Below are 24,623 nucleotides of genomic sequence, written 5' to 3'. Positions count from 1 at the left end.
TCCAAAAAGGAGAACTATAGGCCAATCTCCTTAATGAACATCAATGCAAAAATCCTCAACAAAATAATGGAAACTAAATTCAACAACACATCAAAAAAGATTATTCACCACAACCAAGTAGGCTTCATCCGGGGAATGCAGGGGTGGTTCAACATGTGAAAATCAACAAACGTAACACATCACATTAAAAGAAGCAAAGACAAAAACCACTTGATCATCTCAATAGATGCAGAAAAAGCCTTTGTTAAGATCTACCACCATGTCATGATAAAAGCTCTAAGAAAACTAGGAATAGAAGGAAAGTGCCTCAACATTATAAAAGCTATATATGACAAACCTACAACCAGTGTTATACTTAACAGAGAAAAACTGAAACCATTCCCTCTAAAATCAGGAACCAGACAAGGATGCCCACTATCTTCATTCCTATTCAACATAGTACTGGAATTCCTAGCCAGAGCAGTTAGGCAAGAAGAAGGAATCAAAGGAATACAAATAGGTAAAGAAACAGTCAAAATATCCCTATTTGCAGACGATAAGATCCTATACCTTAAAGACCCAAAAAACTCTACTCAAAATCTCCTAGACACCAACAACAGCTATACCAAGGTAGCAGGATATAAAATCAACATAGGAAAATCGTTGTCATTTTTAAACACTAATAATGAACAAATTCAGAAAGAATATATGATAACAATCCCATTTACGATAGCCTCGAAAAAAATCAAATACCTAGGTGTGAATTTAACAAAGGATGTGAATGACCTGTACAAGGAAAACTATAAACTCCTGAAGAAAGAGATTGAGGAAGACTATAGAAAGTGAAGAGATCACAAATGCTCATGGATTGGTAGAATCAACATAGTAAAAATGGCTATACTCTCAAAAGCAAGGTACATGTTTAATGCAATTCCCATCAAAACCCCAATGCCATTCATCAAAGGGATTGAAAAATCTACCATTAAATTTATTTGGAAACACAAGAGACCATGAATAGCCAAGGCAATACTCAGCAAAAAGAACAATGCTGGAGGTATCACAATACCTGACTTCAATCTATATTATAAAGCAATAGCAATAAAAGGAGCATGGTACTGGTACAAACACAGACATGAAGGCCAGTGAAACATAATAGAGGACGTGGATATGAAGCCACACAACTATACCCAACTTACTTGGACAAAGGCGCTAAAAATATACGATGGAGAAAAGACAGCCTCTTCAACAAAAACTGCTGGAAAACTGGTTAGCCGTGTGCAAAAAACTGAAACTAGATCCATGTTTATCACCATATACCAATAGTAACTCAAAATGGATCAAGGATCTTAATATCAGACCACAAACTCTAAAGTTGGTGCAGGAAAGAGTAGGAAATACTCTGGAACTAATAGGTATAGGCAAGGACTTTTCAATGGAACCCCAGCAGCTCAGCAACTAAGACATAGCATAGATAAATGGGACCTCATAAAACTAAAAAGCTTCTGCTCAACAAAAGAAATGGTCTCTAAACTGAAGAGACCACCCACAGAGTGGGAGAATATATTTGCCAGCTACACAGCAGACAAAGGACTGATAACCAGAATATACAGGGAACTCAAAAAACTAAATTCTCCCAAAATTAATGAATCAATAAAGAAATTGGCAAGTGAACTAAACAGAACTTTCTCAAAAGAAGAAATTCAAATTGCAAAAAAACACATGAAATAATGCTCACCATCTCTAGCAATAAAGGAAATGCAAATTAAAACCACACTACCATTCCACCTCACCCCTGTTAGAATAGCCATCATTAAAAACACCACTAACAACAGGTGTTGGTGAGGATGCGGGAAAAAGGAACCCATTTTACACTGCTGGTGGGAATTTAAACTAGTACAACTGCTTTGGAAAAAAATTTGGAGGCTACTTAAAAATCTAAACATAGATCTACCACATGTCCAGCAATACCACTCTTGGGGATATAACCAAAAGACTGTGACACAGGTTACTCCAGAGACATGTGCACACCCATGTTTATTGCGGCACTATTCACAATAGTCAAGTTATGGAAACAGCCAAGATTCCCCACTACTGACGAATGGATTAAGAAAATGTGGTATTTATATACAGTGCAATATTATGCAGCCATGAAGAAGAATGAATTCTTATCATTCTCAAGTAAATGGAGGGAACTGGAGAACATCATTCTGAGCAAGGTAGCCTGGCCCAAAAGACCAAAAATCATATGTTCTCCCTCATATGCTGACTTTAGATCAAGGGCAAATACAACAAGGGGGTTGGACTTTGAGCACATGATAAATCGAGAGCACACAAGGGAGGGATGAGGATAGGTAAGACACCCAAAAAACTAGATAGCATTTGTTGCCCTCAATGCAGAGAAACTAATGCAGATACTTTAAAATGACAGAGGCCAATAGGAGAAGGGGACCAAGAACTACAGAAAAGGTTAGTTTGAGAAGAATTAATTTACAAGGTAACACACATGCATAGGAAAGCAATGCAAGTCAACTCCCTGTATAGCTATCCTTATCTCAACTAGCAAAAACCCTTGGTCCTTCCTATTATAGCTTATACTCTCTCTTCAACAAAATGAGAGATATGGGCAAAATAATTTCTGCCTGCTAGTGAGGGGGTGGGGGGGAGAGAGAGGGAGTGGGGTAGGTGAGGGAGGGGGCGGGGTGAAAAGGGAAAAATGACCCAAACATTGTATGCACATATGAATAAAAGAAAACAAAAAGAATAAAGGGTGAGTAGCAACAGCCAGTAAGGTACAGGGAAGTCCATGTGAAGTGACATTAAGGAAGCCAGGAGGTCCACAGATGACTGTTGCTAAGCTTACATCAAGTCCCAGGTTACCCATCTCTTAGACAAGTCCTGTTTATAGTGCTATGGTGTCTTCTGCTCTTCTTCCTAATTCTTTCTTTTTTAATAGCTCATTTATAAATGCAAACTAAAGAGTGAAAATCTGGGACAAAAAAAGAAGAAAAAGGAAAATGTGACCCATTCACAGGGGAGATGAAGGTATTGGTTTTAGTCCTGAGGGTTAACATCATTTAGTATGGAAAAGGACAGAGAAGAAAGTACAGGCTTTGTATACTCTGAAGGGAACAATGTGTGACCAGACAGTTGAAGCAGGCCAATTCAAGTATAAAGAAAGGGAGAATGAATTAAATCACTACTGTGTTTGAAGCAGAATGTGATGAATTGGACTTGAATTCCAAAACTATCATGGTCACTATCATGTAGACAGGGACTAGAGAACATAGAAAGGGGATCTAGGTACATTGGTTAGTTCATTAGTAATTTGAGCAAAAAAGGAATGAAAGCTTATAGGATAAATAGAGATGTGCCAAGATAGTTCATGGCTATCATTACTAAGATTTACCACATTAGCTATAACAGTAAGCAGTAGCTCTTAATATTCTGACTTATCTTTCTGATTGGGCTATTGAGAACCAATTTGGGAGATCATCTGAAATTTAGCTTTTAGTATGCTGAGTACAAAATATCTTAAGGACAGCCATATCCAGATACAGCTGTTGGATATACAGCTCTGAAATGAGACTTAGGTTAGAAGTGTGGGTTGACCACACAAAAGTTGTTAGCGAAGCTCAGCACATTTCAGAGATAACCTAGACAGAGGTTATAAAGAGAAGAGTTTCAGAATGAGTAATGAATTAATCTTGAAATTGGGACAGCATATTCAGAACAAGTTTTTTAGAGAGATTAAAACTGGAAAGAGATGAAACCAACAGGAACAATTCAAATCACCACATACACGGAAAATATAAGAGAAAAGAATAAGATAAATCCTCTAAAAAGACTACAGGAAATGGGATTCAAAAAAAAACTGGAATAATTTGCCTAAAAGGAAGGGCAATTTGACTATTTTAACTAAGATAGCAATGAGAAGTTTGTCAAAATGAAGACAAAGACCCATAGTGTCCTAGAGGACCTTGGGCAGATGATCTGAATATGAATGACGATAGATGATTTAGCACTGACCTCCATTTTTTATGACGATAGATGATTTAGCACTGACCTCCATTTTTTAAAGTACTTTGAGAGAGGTGGGCTGCTCTTATCTATGTGTTTCCTGTTTACACTTACAAGCAGAAGTCTATCATCATCCCCACAAAGCCGTCATCTTGCTCTTCTGCCAGTACTCACCTACGAGAGCACAAGTTTTCAATCAAGTGGAATTTTGCCCCCAGCATCCATTTGGCAATGTTCAGAGACATTGTTGATGGTGAAAGCTAGGTGTGCTTACACACATCTAGAGGGTAGAGGCAAGGATGTTGCTAAACATCTTATAATGCAGAGGAAAGCACCCTGCAATAATATCCAGGCCAAAATATCAATAGCACTCAGGATGAGAAGGCCTGTACTGGAGAATAAATTTCCTTTGCCTTTCAGTCTTGGGACTTGAGCTGCTCAAGTATCGAGGGACTCAACTTTTGTAGATATGAAGGGTAGGGAACCACTAAAGAATACCGCTTAAAAGAGAAAAGTCAGCAGGGCATGATGGTGTACATGGCAATCCCATGTTCCTGAGAGCAGAGTACTGAGTTCAAGTCCAGCCTGGGCAAAGTTAGCCAGACATTGTCTCAAAAAAAAGTACACACAAAAAGGCCAGGCCAAGGCTCAAGTGGTATAAAACTTCCCTTCACTGTTCAACCCCACTACAAAAATGATGTCAAGCTAACAAAGTTCAGATGGCCATCAACAGAAAGTCCTTCTGAGACTGATGGTTACATAAATGCAATGAAAAGTATAATTTAAATCATAAAGTTCTGATTGAAAAAAACTTCAAAATCCCAAAAGACAATGGTTTCTGAATTCCAACACTCAAAAGGGAAAAAGATGGACACTTGCAACACTATATGGAATTATGGAAGACTAAGTGGAGAGAAGCAAGCTACAACAAATTAGATATGAGACTCCTGAGCAGAGACAACCATGAGGAAGTGGGAGGAATTCTAGAAGGAAAAAAAATTAGATGAACAAGCACTGATCCAAAAGGTGAAACAAAAATGTCCCGAACAACAAAAGTTGCCTAGATTTGAATCAAAGGGAATATTTTTTAAAAAATCAAATGGAAATAGTTGAAAAATAAAACTCTACTGGGTGTTCTGTTATTTAGTAAATGGTTCTTAATTTGCTTCCCTAGTTGGATCCAATTTTATTTTCTTTGATCTTACTATTATGACAATAGACACAAGTCACAGAAAATTAATTTATCATAGTAAGAATAGACAGAATGAGACAAAGAACATACAATGTGTATTTTCTCAAACAGATAATGGATATTGTCACAATTGTGTAAAAATTCCAGCCTCTTTCATTTGGACATATTAACTGCAAAAGCTATTTCAAAGAGAAATGATAGGAGACTGTTTTGTGAAGACATAGGATTCTGCAAAATCAAATGATTCAGTCCACTTAAAATAATGTACTGGGTCGGGGGTGGGGGAAGGTGAGCTTTTCAATTTCTGTATCTTTGCTTCCTTGGGCCCCTTGAAAATCAGTGTATTTTAGATGGTGGTTTTTCACTTCTACAAAAAGAGCTGAAAAATGACCACTTGAGATGCTTAAAAATGTGGACCCTAGAAGACATGCAAAACTCATCGTTTGTAGTGATTAAATACCTTTCAGCTCAGGATCAGTAGTGATGAGCAAGGTGAATCTGTATTTCTGCACTTCAGTAAGGTTGCAGTTGTATATGGTCCACGCTGATATAAAATGCTGCTAACACCAAATGCTTAAAGTAAAAGAAATGGTAAAGCTATAAATGTCTAAATACATGCTTGTATGTCTGCTGAAAGCAGAGTAAAGTGGCATGCAAAATCCTTAAAATTCTCCATCCAAGGAAAACTAAATGGCATTTATATGGCAGTAAGAGAAAAATGTCAAAGGACATTAAGCTACCACTGCCAAATTTCACCTCTTTGCAATCCACCTAAACTGAGAGCACATGGTCAGAGGAGATCAAATCAGGCTGCTTGTTTGAATTAGTAACTGACTGTTCCCACTTCCCAGGCAAGCCTGACCCTCTAATTCTTCCTCATCTCTTCAGGCTCCATTGGAATGTGCAGGAGTCCTGGAGGGGCACAGCAACTCCCATAGCTTGAGTAGGGTTGAGTCTGGGTAAAAATCCACGCCAGACCCCCACCAGGCACACTAGGCCTAAGACTGGGGGAGGGGATGTGCACTTTAATGAACAGCTCAGGAGAAGAGGAGGCCCTGCCAGCCAGACATCATCAGCATGCAGGCCTCTCCTCCCACCTGAGCAGCATGTCAGGAGTGAGGACTAGCGGGCAACCCTCTCCCAGGTTCCTCTTGGGAGCCAGTACATGGGCGGCCAGGGCCTCCAGGTCTCCCGTGGCCCTGTGCACAGTGCAGGGGAGTCCGGAGCTTCCTTGTGTCTTCCTGCCCACCTTGGAGTGGCCTGTTTGTGCAGGCGCAGTGGGTGGAAGTTTGCACTCTCAGGTTGTCAAGCTCTGCAGGTGTCAGAGCCTTGGGTCCAGGAGGCCACCAGAGCCCAGATCTCCCGGCAGCACATGCGTGAGGCCTCACAGAAGAGCTAGTTAGTGATCTCTCTGCACTCCTGCAGGCTACGCATGATTCAGATGAGCTTCAGAGCGATATGAGTCCCAAGAGGACTCACTGAGCTTCCCCAGCAGTTCCCACCAAACTTAAGGACATAGCTGGGGGTGTGGGCGGTGGGGGGAAATTTAAACAGCCCAGGAGAAGGGGGAGCCCTGTGAGCCAGGCCTCAGCAGCGTGCGGGCCATTCCTTCCATCTGAGCAGCACATCAGTCCCTCAGGAGGAGCCCGCATCCCATTCCCAGGTTCCTCCAGAGGGCCGGTACCTGGGCGGGCAGGGCCTCCGGGTGGCTCAGGCCGAGCCTCAGGCCCACGAGGCCGCCGGAGCCCAGGTCTCCTCGACGTGTCCTGCGCGAGGACTCGCAAAAGAAATCGGACACGATCTCGGCTTCCCGCAGAAGGATTCCTTGCTTCCTTGCCATGGAGAGGTCCACTCACTACGATGCGGGTTGTAGTGAGCAGACCCCTCCAGCAGAGGTTTCCACATCGGTTTTCCCGCCAGACGTTTCAAAAATAACGACGGAACTCGCCGCCGTGCCCTCTGCGCAAGCGCAAGCGGCCCCCGAGCCTCCCTGGGTCTCCCCGCCCACCGCGGAACAGGCTGTCTGCGCAGGCGCAGTGGGTGGACATTCGCACTCAGGTTGTCGAACTCTGCAGGTGTCTGTTGGAAGGTTGAAGTGGAGCGCTGCTTCCTATTCCTGTGGTTGAACAATCAGGGAGCACAATCTCTCAGCTTCAAATTTTTTATTTTCAAATTTACGTAAACTGTCTACCAGCTGCGTCTGGCATGGCCGCAGTGATGTCTAGTGGATGTTAGAAACTTCTGCCAGATGCCTTGGGATTTCCAGAGGAGCTGCGTGAGAAGAGCCTGATTTCTGCGTGGAAAAGGGCTTCTCCTGGGAGATAATCGTCTGCTTTTCTGTCCAACTGATTATATTTCGTTTTTCTGTAAAGGACAGGAATTAAAATAAATCAGTAATTTTCTATTCTGATGACTTAAAGTTCATTTTGTAGATCTAATGAATTTCTATTTTTTCATGACGTAAGAACCAAACTGCACAATGCAATTTACTTTCCTCTTAAGGACTCTTTGTTGGTGCAGGTGCTCCAAAAGAGGACAAGATGAATATGAATCACAACACGCTAATTAACAAGAATTTAAAAATCAACAAATATATTTCCACAGAGTTCGTAATATTTAAGGATCCAGTTGCATAAATAGGATATTAAGTTTTTATCTTTAGTGACGATTTAGAACAAAATACAGAAAGCTAATAATTCTATTGTTTTAAAAGTCACTTTTCTTTGAAAGCCAGAATGAATAATAATTTTTCTGAAATTCCTATTAGCACAGTACTGATTATTACACGTATTGATAAGGGGCCCAATAATCTTAATGGTGTGTCTTCAATAACAGCAATAGTTTTTTCCAAGTAACCTAATTAAAAATTGAGCAAGAGAGCTGAATAGATACTTCTGAAAAGAAGAAATATTAATGGCAAAAACCATATGAAAAAATGGTCACTTTATCAGCCACCACAGAAATACAAATCAAAACTAATGAGTTACTAGCTTACTCCCATTAAATTGGCTATTATAAAAATATCAAATGCCAGTCAGATAGGATATCGGGAAAAGGAACCCTTATACAGCGCTGGGGTACAGTACAGCCATTAGGAGAAGAGTATGGAAGTTCACTAAAACACTAAAAAGGGGGACTGGCAGAATGAAACAAGTGATAGAGCACCCACCTAGGAAGACTGAGGCCCTGACTTCAAGCCTCAGTACTTCCAAAAAAAAAAAAAAAACCTTAAAAAGGGAATTACCAGGTAACCTAGGTTATTCCCCTTCTGAGTATAAATCCAAAGGAAATGTAATCAATATACCAAAGAGATATTTACATGCCCATATTGATTATGGCAACATTCACAATAGATGAGATATGGGATCAACCTAGGTTCACACCAACACCTGAATGGATAATGAAAATGTATACACATAATGAAGCATTTGGCAACTATAAGGAAGAATGAAGCCCCTTGCAGCAAAGTGGATGGAACTAAAGGATAGTAAGTGAAATAAGACAGACACAGAAATACAAGTACTGCATAGTCCCTCATATGTGGAAGCTAAAAATAGTTGACCTGAAAGTAGAATAGTGACTAATAGGTATTGGAAAGGGTCGTGGAAAGTGGGGAGAAAGAGTGTCTGGATTTGGTCAGTGTGTGCCATATGCATGGACAGAACTATCAGACTAAACCCCATTAATATGTGTCATTAATACGAGTCCATAAAAATAAATACATAAAAATAATAGAAAAAAACTTAAAAACAATTGTCCATTACATTACACAAATATTCTAAGCAAAGTGTAGAATGGCAGTTGAAATCCAACTTATTGTTTGATCTGTCAATTCTGCTGGTGGTTACAACAAAAGAAAATGAGAATGAACAGTACAGCATGAATATAAAAAGATGACAAATTTAAGAGGTATTTCAAAATGTGTTTGATGTTTTGGTTGAACCTTGAGGGCAAAGCCTGAATTCTTAGAGATTATAATGAGCTGTATACATTGAGATGATGACCAAGTTTATGGTATGGTGTTAGTTTACTTTCTGGTGATTTTAGGTCAGGAAGGGAGGGATTTTCATGGAAAGTGTAATCACTCATAAAATAACACATTGAGAGATAAGAGGCAGTGATGGAAATTTACAAGAGATCAAATAGAAGGGAACAAATCATGAAGACAAGTGTTGTAAAGACCACAAAATGAGCTTGTGTTAGATAGATAACACAAGCTGTTGGAGTGGTTCAACTGGCAAGAGCACCTGCATAGCAAGTATGAGACCCTGAGTTCAAATCCCAGTGCCACCAAAAAAAAGAAAAGAACACTATTTTAGTAGTTTAGTACACAATCACCACAAATGAATGACTGGGAAATGTCATTGAATTTTGTATTTAAAAGATCTTTTATGAACAAAGAGGAAGCAATTTATGTCACATGGTAGGCAATGGACTTCTTGGAAATTGTTTGGAAATGACGGACAAAGAACGGAAGTGAAAGACTTGTAAGAGAAATAAAAAGTAGGGATAAGCTCACTAGGTCTTGAGAATTTGATTGACTGATTTGAGACAAAGCCTTGCTATGTAGCCCAGGCTGGCCTTGAACTCACGTTCCACCTTTCTCAGCCTCTAAGTATTGGGATGGCAGGCATGTGCATCTTTCCTGGCCATGAATTTATTTTTAGTATATTTAGAGGAAAGTTTGGAAAGGTGTATCTAATAGAGCCAGACACCTCAAGGACCCAAATGAAAATGGACATATGGAAGAAAGGAAAAATTAGAATAGAAAAATTCTTACTTTTTGTGAAACATAAGTGAAAAATTATCTTTAGCTTTTTAGTGGAGGAAGTGACAAGATAGGAAAGTGGGGAAGAGGAGAGATGGAGTCAGATACATGAAAAAAGTTGGAAAGACATTTATAGCAGTCCTGATGGAAAATGGCATGAGAAGTCAACAATGAAAATACAAGCCTTCTTCCTCAGTGGACATTTATTAAGTACAAGTTAAGCACTGCTTAACTCACAGTGTGTTGCTTTGTGTTTATGAAAGGAGGAGGAGGAAGAAGAAGGTGACGGGGGGAAATGAGAAGGAGAAAAAGAAAATGAATTCATACTATGCTAGGTGAATGTAGTTGGAGATTCAGTACACAAAAATCGTTGCACATAAGGAGCAATGAGATGAGAACTGAGTGAGTACATGCATTTGTGGTAAAATGTAAACAGCCTAAAGGAAGGACTAACAGAGTGGCACCAGTTGTAGAGTACCTGCCTCACAAGCACTAAGCTCTGAGTCAAAAAAATTAAATAAAGAAATTATGTAGGTCTGCAAGGACCTAAAACTTAAACAGTACTTTGTCAGGCAAAGATGGGTGGTTTAACAAAAGTGGTTACTGTGGAAGGTTTAATGTAGAACATGAAATCCGGTCTGTGCCATTAAAGGTAGGAAAAAGTATTTGTAGGTGTAAAAATGTAGGAGAGGGCATCACAGACCCATAGTTTAAAGATAATGGAACAAAAGCATGGAAGCATCAAACTAACTCACTTTTTCCCTGGGACAATCTTCATATGATCAGATCACATCTGAGTCTTCTCTGTAGAGTCTGTGGCAGGCTAAAAGTTTGGAATTTTCAAGTAATGTTTTAGTAACTTTATCACAGCTGATGTGAAGTACAGATTAAAAAGGTATGGTTACATTCTAGGTATGAAACACTGAAGACTTTCACTATTTTAATTATTCTTCATCATTTCCAGTGAGTGCTTTAATTACCAAGAAAAATTCTTGGTTTTCTTTCATTATCATAGATTCACCGATTTCCCACTCTTATCTGCCAGTGTCCTTGAGTTTTTTTTGTCCCTTTTAGCTCCTGTCCTTTCCTCTTGACCTAGACTGTCTTCTGTTGTTCTTTGTTTTGGGTTTTTTTTTTTTTTTTGCTCAGTTTATTTATTAGCATATATTTATTGTACAAAAGAATTTCATTGTGATACTTCCATATGTGCATATCAAGTAAATTGATCAAATTCACCCTTCAATAAGGGTTTTCTTATGCCCTTTTTCTGTCCCATTTTTTTATTTTTAATTTTTTTTTTGGTGGTACTAGGGTTTGAACTCAGTGCCTTTTGTTCTTGCTGGACAGAAACTGTACACTTGAGCCATACCTCCAGCCCTTTTTGTTTTAGTTTTACTTGAATGGGGTCTCAAACTGAGAGGGCTGGCCTCACCTCTAATCCACTTATTTATGCTTCCTATTTAGCTAGGGAGACAGTCATGTGCCACCACTCCCAGCTTAGATTAGTTGAGATGGGGTCTCAGTAGATTTTTGCCCAGGCTGTCCTGAAACCACAATCTTCCCAATCTTTAACTTCCATGCACATGGAATTGCAGGTGTGAGCCATTGTGCCCACCTTCTGTCAACTATTTTTCAAGCAATTTTGATGAGTTTCCTTATTCAGTTTTTATACCTGCATATGAAGTAGTTTGCTCTTACAAAATCCCCCTTCACTCGCTTCTTTTACCCTCCTGCTTATTCCCACTTCCAATGGTCTCCCCGTTTCATACCTGTGTCCATTGCTCTTTTCTATGAGCTTTCCTGCTCTGTTTACACTTCATTTGACAGTAGAAAAGTGTACTTCATCCTCACCATAAAGAATTCCAATAAACTCATGACTTGTGACATTAATTTCCAAATGTTATTGGTGCACTCCACAGTACTTTATAAGCTTTAATGATTACTAATGTTTTATGCCACCATATCACATAAACTCAATAAAGTATTTGTTGTGCTTCACTATATTTTGCCTAACAAGTATATTAAACTTAGTGTAGTTATATTTGTGGCTGAACAGAAAGAAACTAATGCTTGTTACCTTATATATTTCTTACCTGTTTACTAAATTTTAATTAAAGCTGAAGGTCTTTAAAGTAAAGTCCCCAAAACTCATCTATGTTACTTTAATGTTTTTAAGGCAACTTAAAATACCAAAGTGTTGTTGTTGGTTTCTGTCTGAAAATTGTCTCTTTCTACCTTCTCTTACAGTGACTTATGTCTAAATGTAGTTAATATTGAAATATATGAGGTTAAATATATAAGGGATGAAAAATTAATAGAATTAATAGAATTCAGTCTAGTTCTGGAGTATAGATTTATTTATATCCACATTTGAATCTGTAATGACCTTCCTTTAAAAGCATCACTCTAGCAGTTTCTAAATATCTTAAAATTATTTTTAAGTTACTTTGGGCTTTAGAAGGTACAAATTCTGAGTAATTAGTGCCTAATGCAAAGTGCATTAAAGCATAAATAGTAAAACTGACAAAGGCAATATTTTATGAATTACTCCATCCTATACTCCTGCTTAATACTTCTATTCTAAAGATTTTATCCCCATTTTTCCTAGGTGGAAGAGGCCAATTTAAACTAGTTTTATCTCAAGAGTTCAGGAAGGGGTAAGAAAAATGGATAGAAAGAAACCAAATGGAGTAAGCTATCATGTTTTTTAAAAATTATATCTAACTTCATAATTGAAATGCTGTTTGATTTATTATGTAAACAAGCATAATGTATTGTACAGCCTGTGAATAACCACTTTTTCCAAGCATGACACATTATGTGAAAACAAAGGGGCTCAACAAAAATGGGAGAGGTCATGATGTGTATCTGCGTGGAGGAGGAGGTTAGTACTTTGTGGGAGTGCAATTTTTATGAGCATCTGGGTCTTTTGTGGTGTTTTGGATGGATGATCTGAGTCTCATGTATTGGTGAATAGCATTAATAAAGGTCTGGTTATCAAAGGTTAGGAAGAAAAATGCAAATAGCCACAGAAAAAGGTTATGCCTGCATTTGGGGAAAAAATTTGATACCTAACTGACAATAGAAACACTAAAATGACACCATCAGCAATACACATTACAGTGTGTGTGTGTGTGTGTGTGTGTGTGTTTTATACCATCATCTTGACTCCATGGAACTGTGGGATCATTTCTTTGAGAATGCTTTGTTTATGTGATGATATATACCTGTTAGTAAAGAAATGACCTAGTCAACTCAATAAATATAGAACTCATAACACAGCAACCTGACATTTACAAGACTGTTTCTATGTAAAAGAAATTAGAATTAAATGAAAGGTCATTTGTATTTAAAAGAACGTTGCTCTTTTTACCATCAGTGTTTTATGTAAAAATAATGTTAACCAGAATAGAGAACCATATCTAATCTCTCAATTAGGTCGGGCCCCAGGATGATCAATCCCCTTAAGAGCAGATGTCTTATTTTAGCCAGTGAATGCTTGGTTTCAAAAAGCAAAAAGCAGTTTTGTGTGAGGAAGGAGTGCAGTTGGCATGGATGATTAGAAGTCTTTTAAATGCTATAAAAACTTCTATAGTTTTAGACCCATTTTTATTGAACTGAAGTAAATACTCTATGTATCCACATTGAAATGAACATGGTAGAGAATTCATGGAGCCATTGAGAACATCTATATGCATATAAACGGAAGTTTTTGAGGTCCACTTTTTATGTTCATTTGAATGAAACCTATCTGTATAAAATCTAAACCTGATGTCTAGGTTTTCAGTGGGTACTCTTACATTTATTAAGAATTCTAGTTAATAACTTAATTATTAGACTAGAATTGTTTAAATTGAAAGCATAAGTTAACATGATTCTAGTATTTGCCTTATTTGGACTACTTTTGCAACCTTTCATTGTTTGGACGACCTTTGTATTAGCTTATGCCTTTTTCATATCTGATGACTTTTCAGTCCATATTCATACTATAAGTAAATAGGCGGTGTGCTAAACAACTTCAAAATCAAGAAGAAATAGTTTAAAATTGAAATTTAATTTTAGTTAAAATTAGTCTACAAATAATATGTATTAAGTCACAACCATGGACTTATTTTGCTATCACTCTAGCTCTTTTAATTTAGATTTTTTTAATTCTTTCAACGTGAGAGGAAGGTCTCAATAAGTTATTTTAGATAATTATTGTTCAAAATTTGATTTGAGAACTTGTCATTGATACCTGAACTATTAAATAGCTCAGGAGGCCACATAGCACATATTTCTATTTTAGGAGAGCAGGTTATATAATCAAAAGTATCCAGTAGAAATATTTGCAAGGCAAATGAGAAATCATCATTCACATTCACCAGCTTATTTTGGAGTTTTTCTTTCAACTTTATGGCATAATCATCAGTTTTACCATTTTCTGTCTCCTCTTAAAAAATGTTGCAATCTGCCAGGCACTAGTGGCTCAATCCTGTAATGTTGCTACACAGGAGGCAGAAATTAGGAGGGTTGTAGTTTGAAGCCAGCCCAGGCAAGTAGTTCACGAGACACTACTTCAAAAATACCCAACATGCACACCAACAAAATGGCTAGAGGAGTGGCTCAGTGATAGAGTGCTTGCCTAGCAAGCATGAGGCTCTGAGTTCAAACCCCAGTCCTGCCAAAAAAAAGTTACAATGTGCCTAATCTATGGAAAGTTAATATTTTTCATGCTGAAGGTGGATAAGACATCTGAGGGAAAATTAAAAGTAATTCATGTTAATTACTTCTTCCCTTTAATACAACTCAAATGTCAATAATGTATAGTATTACATAATTTTTCAAGTGAGATTTTAAGGCTAAAGTAGTAGCAAAGATAAGAGATTCATGAGATAATTAGATGTCTATACAGGATTTTAAAAAACATTCTTCACACTAAAAATACCAAAAATCAATGCAAAAATGTATTTGTTTATTCCAATATTTTCCTACATTGTAATCTGCTTAGTAGAAATGCATTTTTAAATTGTAGATGTGATGTCTATTGAGAGAAGATTTTGTGTACTTTCTTACATTCTCTGTAATTCCTGCTTCTCTCTCTTTATTAATGGTCTTCCTGAGATTACTTTCCTCTCCAGTATTAGATGAAATACAATCACATCACTTTACAAAAACAAAAATAACAGCTCACTTCCAACATCAGGTATTCTCTGAAAGCCAGAGAACATTATCTTCTGAAATCAGTGGGGAAACTGCTGAAATCTGGCCCAAAATCTGATTATTAAGGTGTCAGAAATACAAAGGAGAAATACAAAGAAATACAAAGGAGGCCACATATATGGCCTCAGCAGGTCTCTGTGCATAAGTCTGGCCCAGAGAGAGAAGGAGTAAGACTCCAAGACTTGGAATTGTGACATTTGAGTGAGCAGTCTAAAAATCCTACCAACACCATGGCTGCTGCCCCCACTCGATTTCTCAGAGCCCTTCCTGACAGAATAATAATCTCTCACCCATCAACAGAGAGCATGCAGGTGTTTTGTCTTACCTTAAGTCCACCAGAGGCCACGCACTGCAGAGAAGGCTCTCAATAAGCAGGTGACATATGTTCACCTATCAGGGAGCCTGTCTTGTCACCAATCTTGTCTTTGTGCAAGGTGCCCATGTACACAATTGAAGAGATAAAAGCAATTATCGCCAAATAAAAAAGGCCTTTATCAATTCTTTTTTTATTTGATCATTTTTACATTTGCTCACGTGTGTGCATTGTTTGGGCCAGCTCCCCCCACCCCTTCCTTCATCAGTTCTGATAGCTGCCACAACTAAAGGCCAGTCCAGCTGGTAGCACAGACTGATGCTTAACCTTTCATTTAGCACCATTAATCAGGGAGTGGCATTTTGGTGGGACTGACATTTGAACTCAGGGCTTTGTGCTGCAAAGCGGACACTCTTACCGCTTGAGCCACACCTCTGATCCATTTTCGCTGGGGTTTTTTGTTTGGTTTTTGAGATGAGGTCTCACAAACTATTTGCCCAGGCTGGCCTCAAACCATGATCCTCCTGATCTCACCCTCCCAAATACCTAGGATTACAGGTGTGAAGCTACTGGCACCCATCCCAAATTTTCTTTAGCCATTCATTTGTTGATGGTCACTAGGCTAATTCCATTGCTTGCCTATTATGAATGGCGCTGCTAAAAATACGAGTGTACAGGTCTCTCGGCTGCTTGTTAACTTACACTCCTTCAGATACATGTCCAGGAGTGGCACAGGAGGATCACATGGTAGGCCTATTTTTAATATTCTGAGGAACTTCCACAGTGGCTGCATGAATTTGCATTCCTACCAACAGCGTATAAGGGTTCCCTTTTCCCTGCATACTGACTCATCGACATTTGTTGTTTGTTTTCTTGATAATGACTTTGGGGTAAGATGGAATCTCGGTGTAGTTTTGATTTGCATTTCCTTTATGGCTAAGGACCTTGAACATTTTTAAATGTATTTACTGGCCATTTGTACTTCTTTTGAGAACTAGCCAATTGATTTCCCCACATATTGACAGGATTATTCATGTTTAATGTTTTGAGTTCTTTAGACATTTTGGATATTCTCTGTTGGATGAATAGCTGGCAAATTTTCTCCCATTCTGTGGGCTCTTCATTCTGATGATTATTTCCTTTGATGTGCAGGACTTTTTAATCAGATGCAATTCTACTTTTCAGTTCTTCCCCTTATTTTCTGTGTTATTGGAGTTCTATTCAGAAAAGCCTTTGCCTATATCTTCAAATGTTTTCCTCTAGTAGCTTCAAAGTTTCCTTTCCTATTTGTACCCCTTTTCTTTCTTTCTCTTGCCTTATTGGTCTGGCTAAGAACTCAAGCACTATATTGCATATCCAATACTGTGGATGAGAGTGGACACCCTTGTATCATTCCTGACTTTAGAGAAAATACTTCCAGTTTTCCCTATTCAGTACAATGCTGACCCTAGGTTTGTCATATACAGCCTTTATAATGTTGACATGTTCATTCCTTCTATTCCTTGATTCTTCACGGCTTTTACCATGAAAGGACGATGAATTTGTCAAAGGCCTTTTCAGCATCTATTGAGATGATCACTGATTTTGTTCCTAATTCTATTTAGGTACTGTGTTAGGTTTATTAATTTGCACACATTGAACCATCCTTCCATTCTAGGAATTAAACCAGCCTGACCATAGTGTATGAGGGTTTAAATGTATTTACTTCAATTTGCAAGTATTTTATTAAAGATTTTCTCATCTGTGTTTATCAAGGAAATTGGCCTAATTTTTTTCATTTTGTGTGTGTGTGTGTGTGTGTTCATACCTGGTTTTGGCAATACTGGCTGCATAGAATGATTATGGAAGTGTTCTGTCCCATTCTATTTTGCAAAATAATTTAAGGAGCATTGGTTTTAGTTCTTCTTAAAGGTCTTAGAGTTCAGCAGTTCATCTGTCTGATCCTGAGATTTTGTTACTGCTTTAATATCATTGTTCTTTATAGATCTTTTAAGATCTTTATATTCTCTCATGAAATGTATTCTTTCCTAACCTTTTGTGTTTGTGACCGTCTTTCTCCCCCATCTGTATATAGGAATCCTTTAAGTATTTTCTGAAATGCTAGCTTAGTGGTCATGAGTTGCTTTAGCTTGTGCTTATCTTGTAAGGTCTTTACTTCTTAACCGATTTTAAAGGATAACTGCTGGATATAGTAATCTTGGTTGGCAGTTACTTTCAGAGCTTAAATATATCACTCCATGCTTTCTGTTGAGTGGTCTGGTGTGATTATGATGGGTTTGCTTTTGTTAAGTAAGTTACCATTTTTCTCCTGCAGCCTTCAATATTCTTTATTTATTCTGTAGTCTTAGCATTTTACTATAATGTGACATGGAGACGTTCTTTCATGTTTATGTCTATTTAGGGCTCTAAATGCCTCCCATACTTGGATGTCCATATCTTTTCCTAGATTTGGGGAGTTTTCTGCTATAATCTCACTGAATTCTATGCCTTTAATTTGTATCTCAGTTCCTTTTTCTACCTCATGTATTCTTAGGTTTGGTTTCTTGTTCATGTCCTAAAATTTTTGAAAATTGTGGTCATGCTTTTTTTCTTTATTGCTGTCTGAATGTAGTATTTCCTTAACTTTTTAGTCAATACCTGATATTCTTTCTTCTGCTTGATCTACTCTATTGATGATCCTTTCCACTATATTTTAAACTTGATTTACCGAGTTTTTCATTTCCAATGTTTGTATCTTTTTCAGAATCTCAATTTATTTCCTGAATTTCTCATCAGCATTGCTATTTTCTCATCCAGGTCTTTTTTTGTTTGGTTTTTTTTTTTTTTTTTGTCTTTTCTTTTTTGGTGCTGGGATCGAACCCAGGGCCTCACGCATGCTAGGCAAGCACTGTACCACCGAGCTACATCCCAGCCCCTCATCCAGGTCTTGAACTGACTTCCTTACTTCATCTGTCTGTTCATTTTAATACTCTTTGGGGTCACTCATCATTTCTAAAACTAGTCTGTTGAATTCTTTGTCCAGCATTTCAACAAGAGTCATAGTTCTCTTTTTCATATTTCTTGTGTTTTATGTTGCAATTTGCACATCTGTTGGGATGGATATCTCTCAGTTGTTTATGTGTTTTCAGTGTTACGGAGTGCGTAGCTTCTCTTGTAATTACAATCCCACTACCACTTGAGGAGTGAAAGTAGACAGCAATAACAAAAATATCAATTTAAAAACAAACCCAAAATTTAAATGTAGCAGAAAACAATGAGAAACATCAACTACTCAATAAAGTTAGAAAAGAAAGGAACTAGGGTACCTATAGTATAAATTAGGTGTTTAAAATTTGTTAAAACTGAAGGTACTAATAATTAAGTAATAAAAAGAAGAGAAACAGGGAAAGGAAAAAAGAAAAAGCAAGATAGGAAAGAGAAAAGTATATAAGATAAAGATATAAAAAACAATGATGACAGAGGGCTAGTGAAGTAGCTCAAGTAGTAGAGTGCCTGCCTAGCAAGCATGAGGCCCTGAGTTCAAACTCTGATGCTACAAAAAAAAAAAGAAAGAAAGAAAAAGAAGCAATAGTGAGGGAGAATACAATAAAATAAGTACAAAGAGACAACAACTTTTAAAAAGCAGTCAATAGTTCTTCCTTTCTGACAAGAAGAGGATGGATTACCACACCCCCAGCTTGTCTTTTGCAGTTGACTTTGGGATAGGGACAGCTCCTTTTCTCTCTGAAGTCCTAACAACTTAGGCTAGAAAAGACCAGGCTGAGATCTGTCCTGTCTTCTCTGCTGGGTTCAATTTCTATGCAGGAGCCTTCCTCAGAGTGCTCTCAAGCTGAGTCCAGGCCCTCCTCCCCCAACTGTTGGATACCTTCTCATACCAGAGGTGCTCTGCCTGTGTTGGTTTGATATGGGAAATTCCTGAGAAGTGCTGCTTTCTACCAAATTCTTTGGCCCCTTGGGAGTGTACACAGCAATCAAGCCTGGTGGGGTTTGACCCCCTTCCCTACCACTTGTTGCCCTCCCTTGCGTTTTCCTTGCTTTCCCTACAATTCTCTATCACAGTGTCCTGCTTGTATTCACACATGCCTGGTCTTTCTCCTCTTACTGGAGTTCAGGCTGTAGTTCCACTAATGCCCCCTCATAGCTTCCCTCTGCAGCATGGCTTACAGCTTGCTCTTCCCACCCAAATAGATCTGTGTCTGTGGATCTTGAGTCAAAGTTGCAACCAGTTTCCTGGGTCCACACTGATTCTCAGGGCAATCACTCATTTAAGCCAGTAGAGGGGAAAGGCCTTTGGGGTTTGGTGGTATGAAAATAAGAGGTCTTCTGCTCTCCCTAGTGAAGATGTTTGATTCTAAGACCTCTCCTAAGACAATCTCTCTTTAGGGCGCTAGTGAACAAGCTAGGAAGTGCAGGCATCTCCTTGGTGCATGGCATGCATTTCTCCATCTTAAACTTTCACTTCTGCTGAGTGCCAGTTTGTGCACCTGTGACGCTTCCCAAGGCTTTCCCTTTCTCTTTTGCTTGGAGCCCAGCTTTGGGGTTCTCCCTGTTCCCTATTACTTTTCTTACTGCTCTATGTTAGGGTCTATTGTTTCTTTTATAAATCTAAAGTTCAATATTTCTGAATTTCACCTGATCTCAGTCTACTGTTGTTCTCCCTTGCCTTTTCTCACCACCCACCTCTCCCAACAGCCACACACATATTTTGTTTCAAATTCTTGGAGACCCAGGAAAGGGCTAGGTGCCTCTAATCTTCTATCTTTGGTACACTCACTTTAATATGTAGATAACCTATAGTCATGCTGAATTTTTGCTTAGTAATTCTAAAGGTTTTCTTTGGATTCTAAAACAGACAATGCTGTTTAGAAATTATGGTAAATATAACTCTTCTAAGATTTTTAGAACTTAAATATATTTTTGTAAGTCCTACATGTGTTAGCACTGCCAGGGCAATACTTAATTAAGGTGATAATCATCACCCTAACCTTATTTCTAACTTGGTTAATGAGGGAACTTGAGGAAGGCTCTTTGGAACTTCTATGGGCCTCACACTCCTCCAGGAGCAGAGCTGCTTATGCCATGGAAGCAACCTCCAGAATGTGCAGATGGAGAACTTTAGAGTGTGGCATATTCTCCAGGCGCTTCTCCCTAGGACCAGGGCACCACAACCCAGAGACCATGCTGGCCTGATAAGAGTATGTCTACCAGACTCAGCATACACCTTCAGCAAGATTTACTCTTGTCAATCTTAGTATCAGAGCTTCCTGTGTTCCACTGGCAGAGTGGCTCAAGTGGTAGAGTGCCTGCCTGGCAAGTGTGCATCCCTGAATTCAAACCCCAGTACTGCCCAAAAAAAAAAAAGTTCAGAGCTTTCTGTGTTCCCTTTAAGACTGCCCTTACTCAGCTGCCACACAGCCCCAAGCAAGGATCCCTAGAGTGCTATAGAGCTCCATGTTCTTGTGTCAGGTCAACACATTCCTCTAATGTCAGAGTTCACACACAGCCTCTCAAGGAGGGTAAATCTGGATCTGATCATCACCTGCCCCTTACGACTTAAAAGAACTGCATCTGTGGCCCTCAGTCCCAGGCGTCCTTCTCAGGAGGACCTGGAAATTTAACATTCCCTTATTTGAGTCCAACCTCTTGCTGATGCCTCAATCCCTTTCCCTGTGACTTCAACAAAAACCTCTGTGTTCTCAACTTACCTGATCTTCTTTTCATCTTCATGTAACTGTACTTATCTTTCCTGGTGTGCCATGGTATTTGTGTCAGCTCTTTTGGTATTTGTGTTTACTCTTTTGTCCCTGTCCCCTTCCTCACTGCAGTCTACAGATGCCTCAGTCCTGATCATCCTCACCACTCAGGCCAGGAGTCTGAGAACATCACACAGCACTGTGATGGAATTAGGAGAGGATGCCACCCTGACAGCTTCAAGAGCTAATGAAGACCTCAGGCAGTGACTCCATCTGGCCTTAGCCGTGGTCATGCAGAGTGTCGCTGCTAGCTATCGTAAGTAAAATCTGCCTTTAAAGAGCTAACATAGGGAATGGCACATTGGGCAAGTAAACAGCTTCTTAATCCTTATTTTCTACTCTTGAGGAATTTTTCCTTTCTATTTTTGAAGAATTTTCCACTATGTGAATGATTATCAGGAACATCTACTATTGAAGCTGAAGGAGTCAGACTTTCCTTCTCTCCCAACTGGCCTTGATAGTGTGGGTGCAGGATTTCAGGACAACAAATCACACACAGAAGTGTGTGCGTGCACACACATACACAGCATTCTGAATTAGGAGCAGCTAGGAAGTTTTTCTGTGGTGGCTGTGCTACCTGATCAGTGACAAGAAATGAGTGATGCAGCAGCAAAGGTGAAGCCTGAGGAAATGATGGTGATGACACCACAGAGCCAGGTACAGTTCAAGCCAAACCCACTGGAACAAGTCTTCCCTGTGTTCTGCTTCCTGGCTACCCTTGGTTCCATCCTTCCCATTGACAGTGGACTACTTCACTGCCTCCTGGGCTGCTTTTCAGTTTCAGCTAGTCAGTATCAGCACCTATTGCTTGTAATTCAGAACTCTGTGTGACTCACCTACTAACTCAGCCAGGGCTTCCATGCTGACCAACTCAGGGGGCACCGAAGACAACATAAAAATGGCAGTTCTAGAGTTATGCAACATGGTCCCACAAAATCTACCTTAGTGACAGCAAGAACTATGAATCAATGTGTGTCTACAAGACAGAACACAGACTAGGAAGATAAATAGTATTTACTTCGTTACATATTTGAATAACAAAAACAATTACATTATAATCCTAATCATTTAAACATAAGCTTTCTAGTGCCGTCAGGTATGTTCAACTCTTGTCTTCCACTTACAATCTGGAAAATCTTAGGCCGACTGCTTAATGGCTGGAAAATGGGGGCAGTAATGGCTAATTACTCTCCTCTTTCATTTTCTTATCAGAAAAACAAACACTAGTTCTTACTTCACTGACTTCTGATGAGGATTTAAAAGTCAAGTCACAGAGCACAGTGCAGTTGGTGCACAGCAGGCATCTGAGAGTTACCAATTCCTTTTCCAATGCTGGTAACATAATTTAGGCTTTGTATGCATGCAAGCGCTTTACCAAAGTGAGACCATCTTCAGCTGGTGCGATCCTCTTAGCTGCGCTGAACTTTGAAGCAGTACGACCTCAGGATGCTTGTTCCCATGCTTCTGGCTTCCACGCCCACAATGCTCATACTGTCACTTTTCACATGGATAAATCCACTGCAAAGAAAACAGACAAACATTTAAATAGTAGAGGCTTTTACAGGAAGATGGAGCTCAGCCTCTGTATCTTCTTCCCACCCGGTCAACCAATCTCTCTCATTTACTCCGGGCTTTAATTTTAGGATCTAAATGTGTTTGTCATAATTGGAAAACATTATCACATTCGTAAGTGGAAATATCATTTCAGGGCTCTCCTAATAGTAGCTACCTTAACCACAGTGATTCTAACCGTTCTAAGAAACTTCTGGCTGGTCTTGGTCTTGTTGCTCTCTGTTTCACATGAATTAACTTGCTTTATTCTGGTTATTTACTTATTTATTTATTGTTGTGCTGGGTAGGGGTGCACTGTGGCATTTACAAAAGTTCTTACAATATGTCAAATACATCATACTTGAATTCACCCCCTCCATTTTTCTTTATTCCCCTCTCCCCTCTTGTTGCTCTCCTGACTGAAGGAGATGTAATTTTAGGAGCTCATGGGTACAGTCATTTTCCACGAGATCAGAGTCAAGGTCCAACCTAGGCTCAGTCATGCGTTCTGTGTGGGACTTTTTTTTTTTTAATTCATATGTACATACACTGTTTGGGTCATTTCTCCCCCCAGTCCCCTACCCCCCCTTAATCCCCCCACCCTCTCCACCCCACTCCCTCCATATCCAGCAAAAACTATTTTGCCCTTATTTCTAATTTTGTTGAAGAGAGAGTATAAGCAGTAATAGGAAGGAACAAGGCTTTTTGCTAGTTTAGATGAGGATAGCTATACAGGGAGTTGACTCACATTGATTTCCTGTGCATATGTGTTACCTTCTAAGTTAATTCTTCTCAAACTAACCTTTTCTCTAGTTCCTGGTCCCCTTCTCCTATTGGCCTCAGTTGCTTTAAAGTATCTGTTTTAGTTTCTCTGCATTGAGGGCAACAAATGCTATCTAGTTTTTTGGGTGTCTCACCTATCCTCATACCTCCCTTGTGTGCTCTCGCTTTTATCATGTGCTCAAAGTCCAATCCCCTTGTTGTGTTTGCCCTTGATCTAATGTCCACATATGAGGGAGATCATATGATTTTTGGTCTTTTGGGCCAGGCTAACCTCACTCAGAATGATGTTCTCCAATTCCATCCATTTACCAGTGAATGATAACATTTCGTTCTTCTTCATGGCTGCATAAAATTCCATTGTGTATAAATACCACATTTTCTTGATCCATTCGTCAGTAGTGGGGCATCTTGGCTGTTCCCATAACTGGGCTATGGTGAATAGTGCTGCAATAATCTGTGGGACTTTAGACAAAATCCCCACATCTCTCAGCTTCTGTTTCACCTGTCAGCATGGGTGATGCCAAGTGTGTGTGATGGCTTTGTATGTTAGAGGGAGTAACGCATACACTGCACAGCTACAGCTAGAAATCTGGTTTTGAACAGGACAGGAGAAAGATTGTGAGTAGTGGCTGCCTCAAGACCCAGTTAGTAAGGGAAAGGCTGGGATTATGATTCTAAGTCCTACATGTCCCTTTCCAAGATGTCCTACAAGAAACTGCTTTGAGGCAGATGCAGTGCATGCACCTGTAGTCCCAGCTACTCCTACTCAAAAGAACAAGGCAGGAAGATCTCTTGAGCACAGGAGTTCAAGACCAGCCTGAGCAATACAGTAAGACCTTGTTTCAAAATATAACAAGCAAACAAAAACACTGCTTTGCCATTTTACAGGCAAAGTGTAGGAAAACAGCCAATTACCTGGCCCATCTGTGGGATCCCCCAAGCAAGTGATAGCAGCTCTTGAGGACCGGGAATTTATTCTCCTTATTCCACACATAGATGCGCAAGGAAAGGTCCAAGGAAGAGGTGATGACTCGGGTTGGGTCCTTGAAATGAAGTCAAGTGAGA

General features: G+C 39.2%; 1 protein-coding gene across 6 annotated transcripts in view; it reads right to left on the bottom strand.

The window, feature by feature from the left end:
* The window catches only part of LOC109698603 (F-box/WD repeat-containing protein 12-like), a 70,346-nt gene that overhangs the window by 16,346 nt on the left and 29,377 nt on the right, over positions 1-24,623 (bottom strand). For 3 of the 6 annotated variants that reach the window (XM_020182936.2, XM_074052232.1, XM_074052233.1), the window contains exons 9-10: positions 24,474-24,601; positions 22,224-22,742 (exon numbers count right to left, since the gene is read on the bottom strand). In XM_020182936.2, coding sequence (XP_020038525.1) covers positions 22,634-22,742; positions 24,474-24,601 — 237 coding nt within the window. In that variant the 3' untranslated portion in view covers positions 22,224-22,633. Of the gene's footprint in view, positions 1-7,187; positions 7,553-22,223; positions 22,743-24,473; positions 24,602-24,623 lie in introns of those variants that run through there. The other 3 variants (XR_012440492.1, XR_012440493.1, XM_074052231.1) reach the window with 2 other exon arrangements.

This window comes from Castor canadensis, chromosome 13 (assembly GCF_047511655.1).
Source record: "Castor canadensis chromosome 13, mCasCan1.hap1v2, whole genome shotgun sequence".
NCBI classification, from domain to species: Eukaryota; Metazoa; Chordata; class Mammalia; order Rodentia; family Castoridae; genus Castor; species Castor canadensis.
The sequence above is the reverse complement of the archived record's forward strand: the minus strand, read 5'-3'. Positions and strand labels throughout refer to the sequence as shown.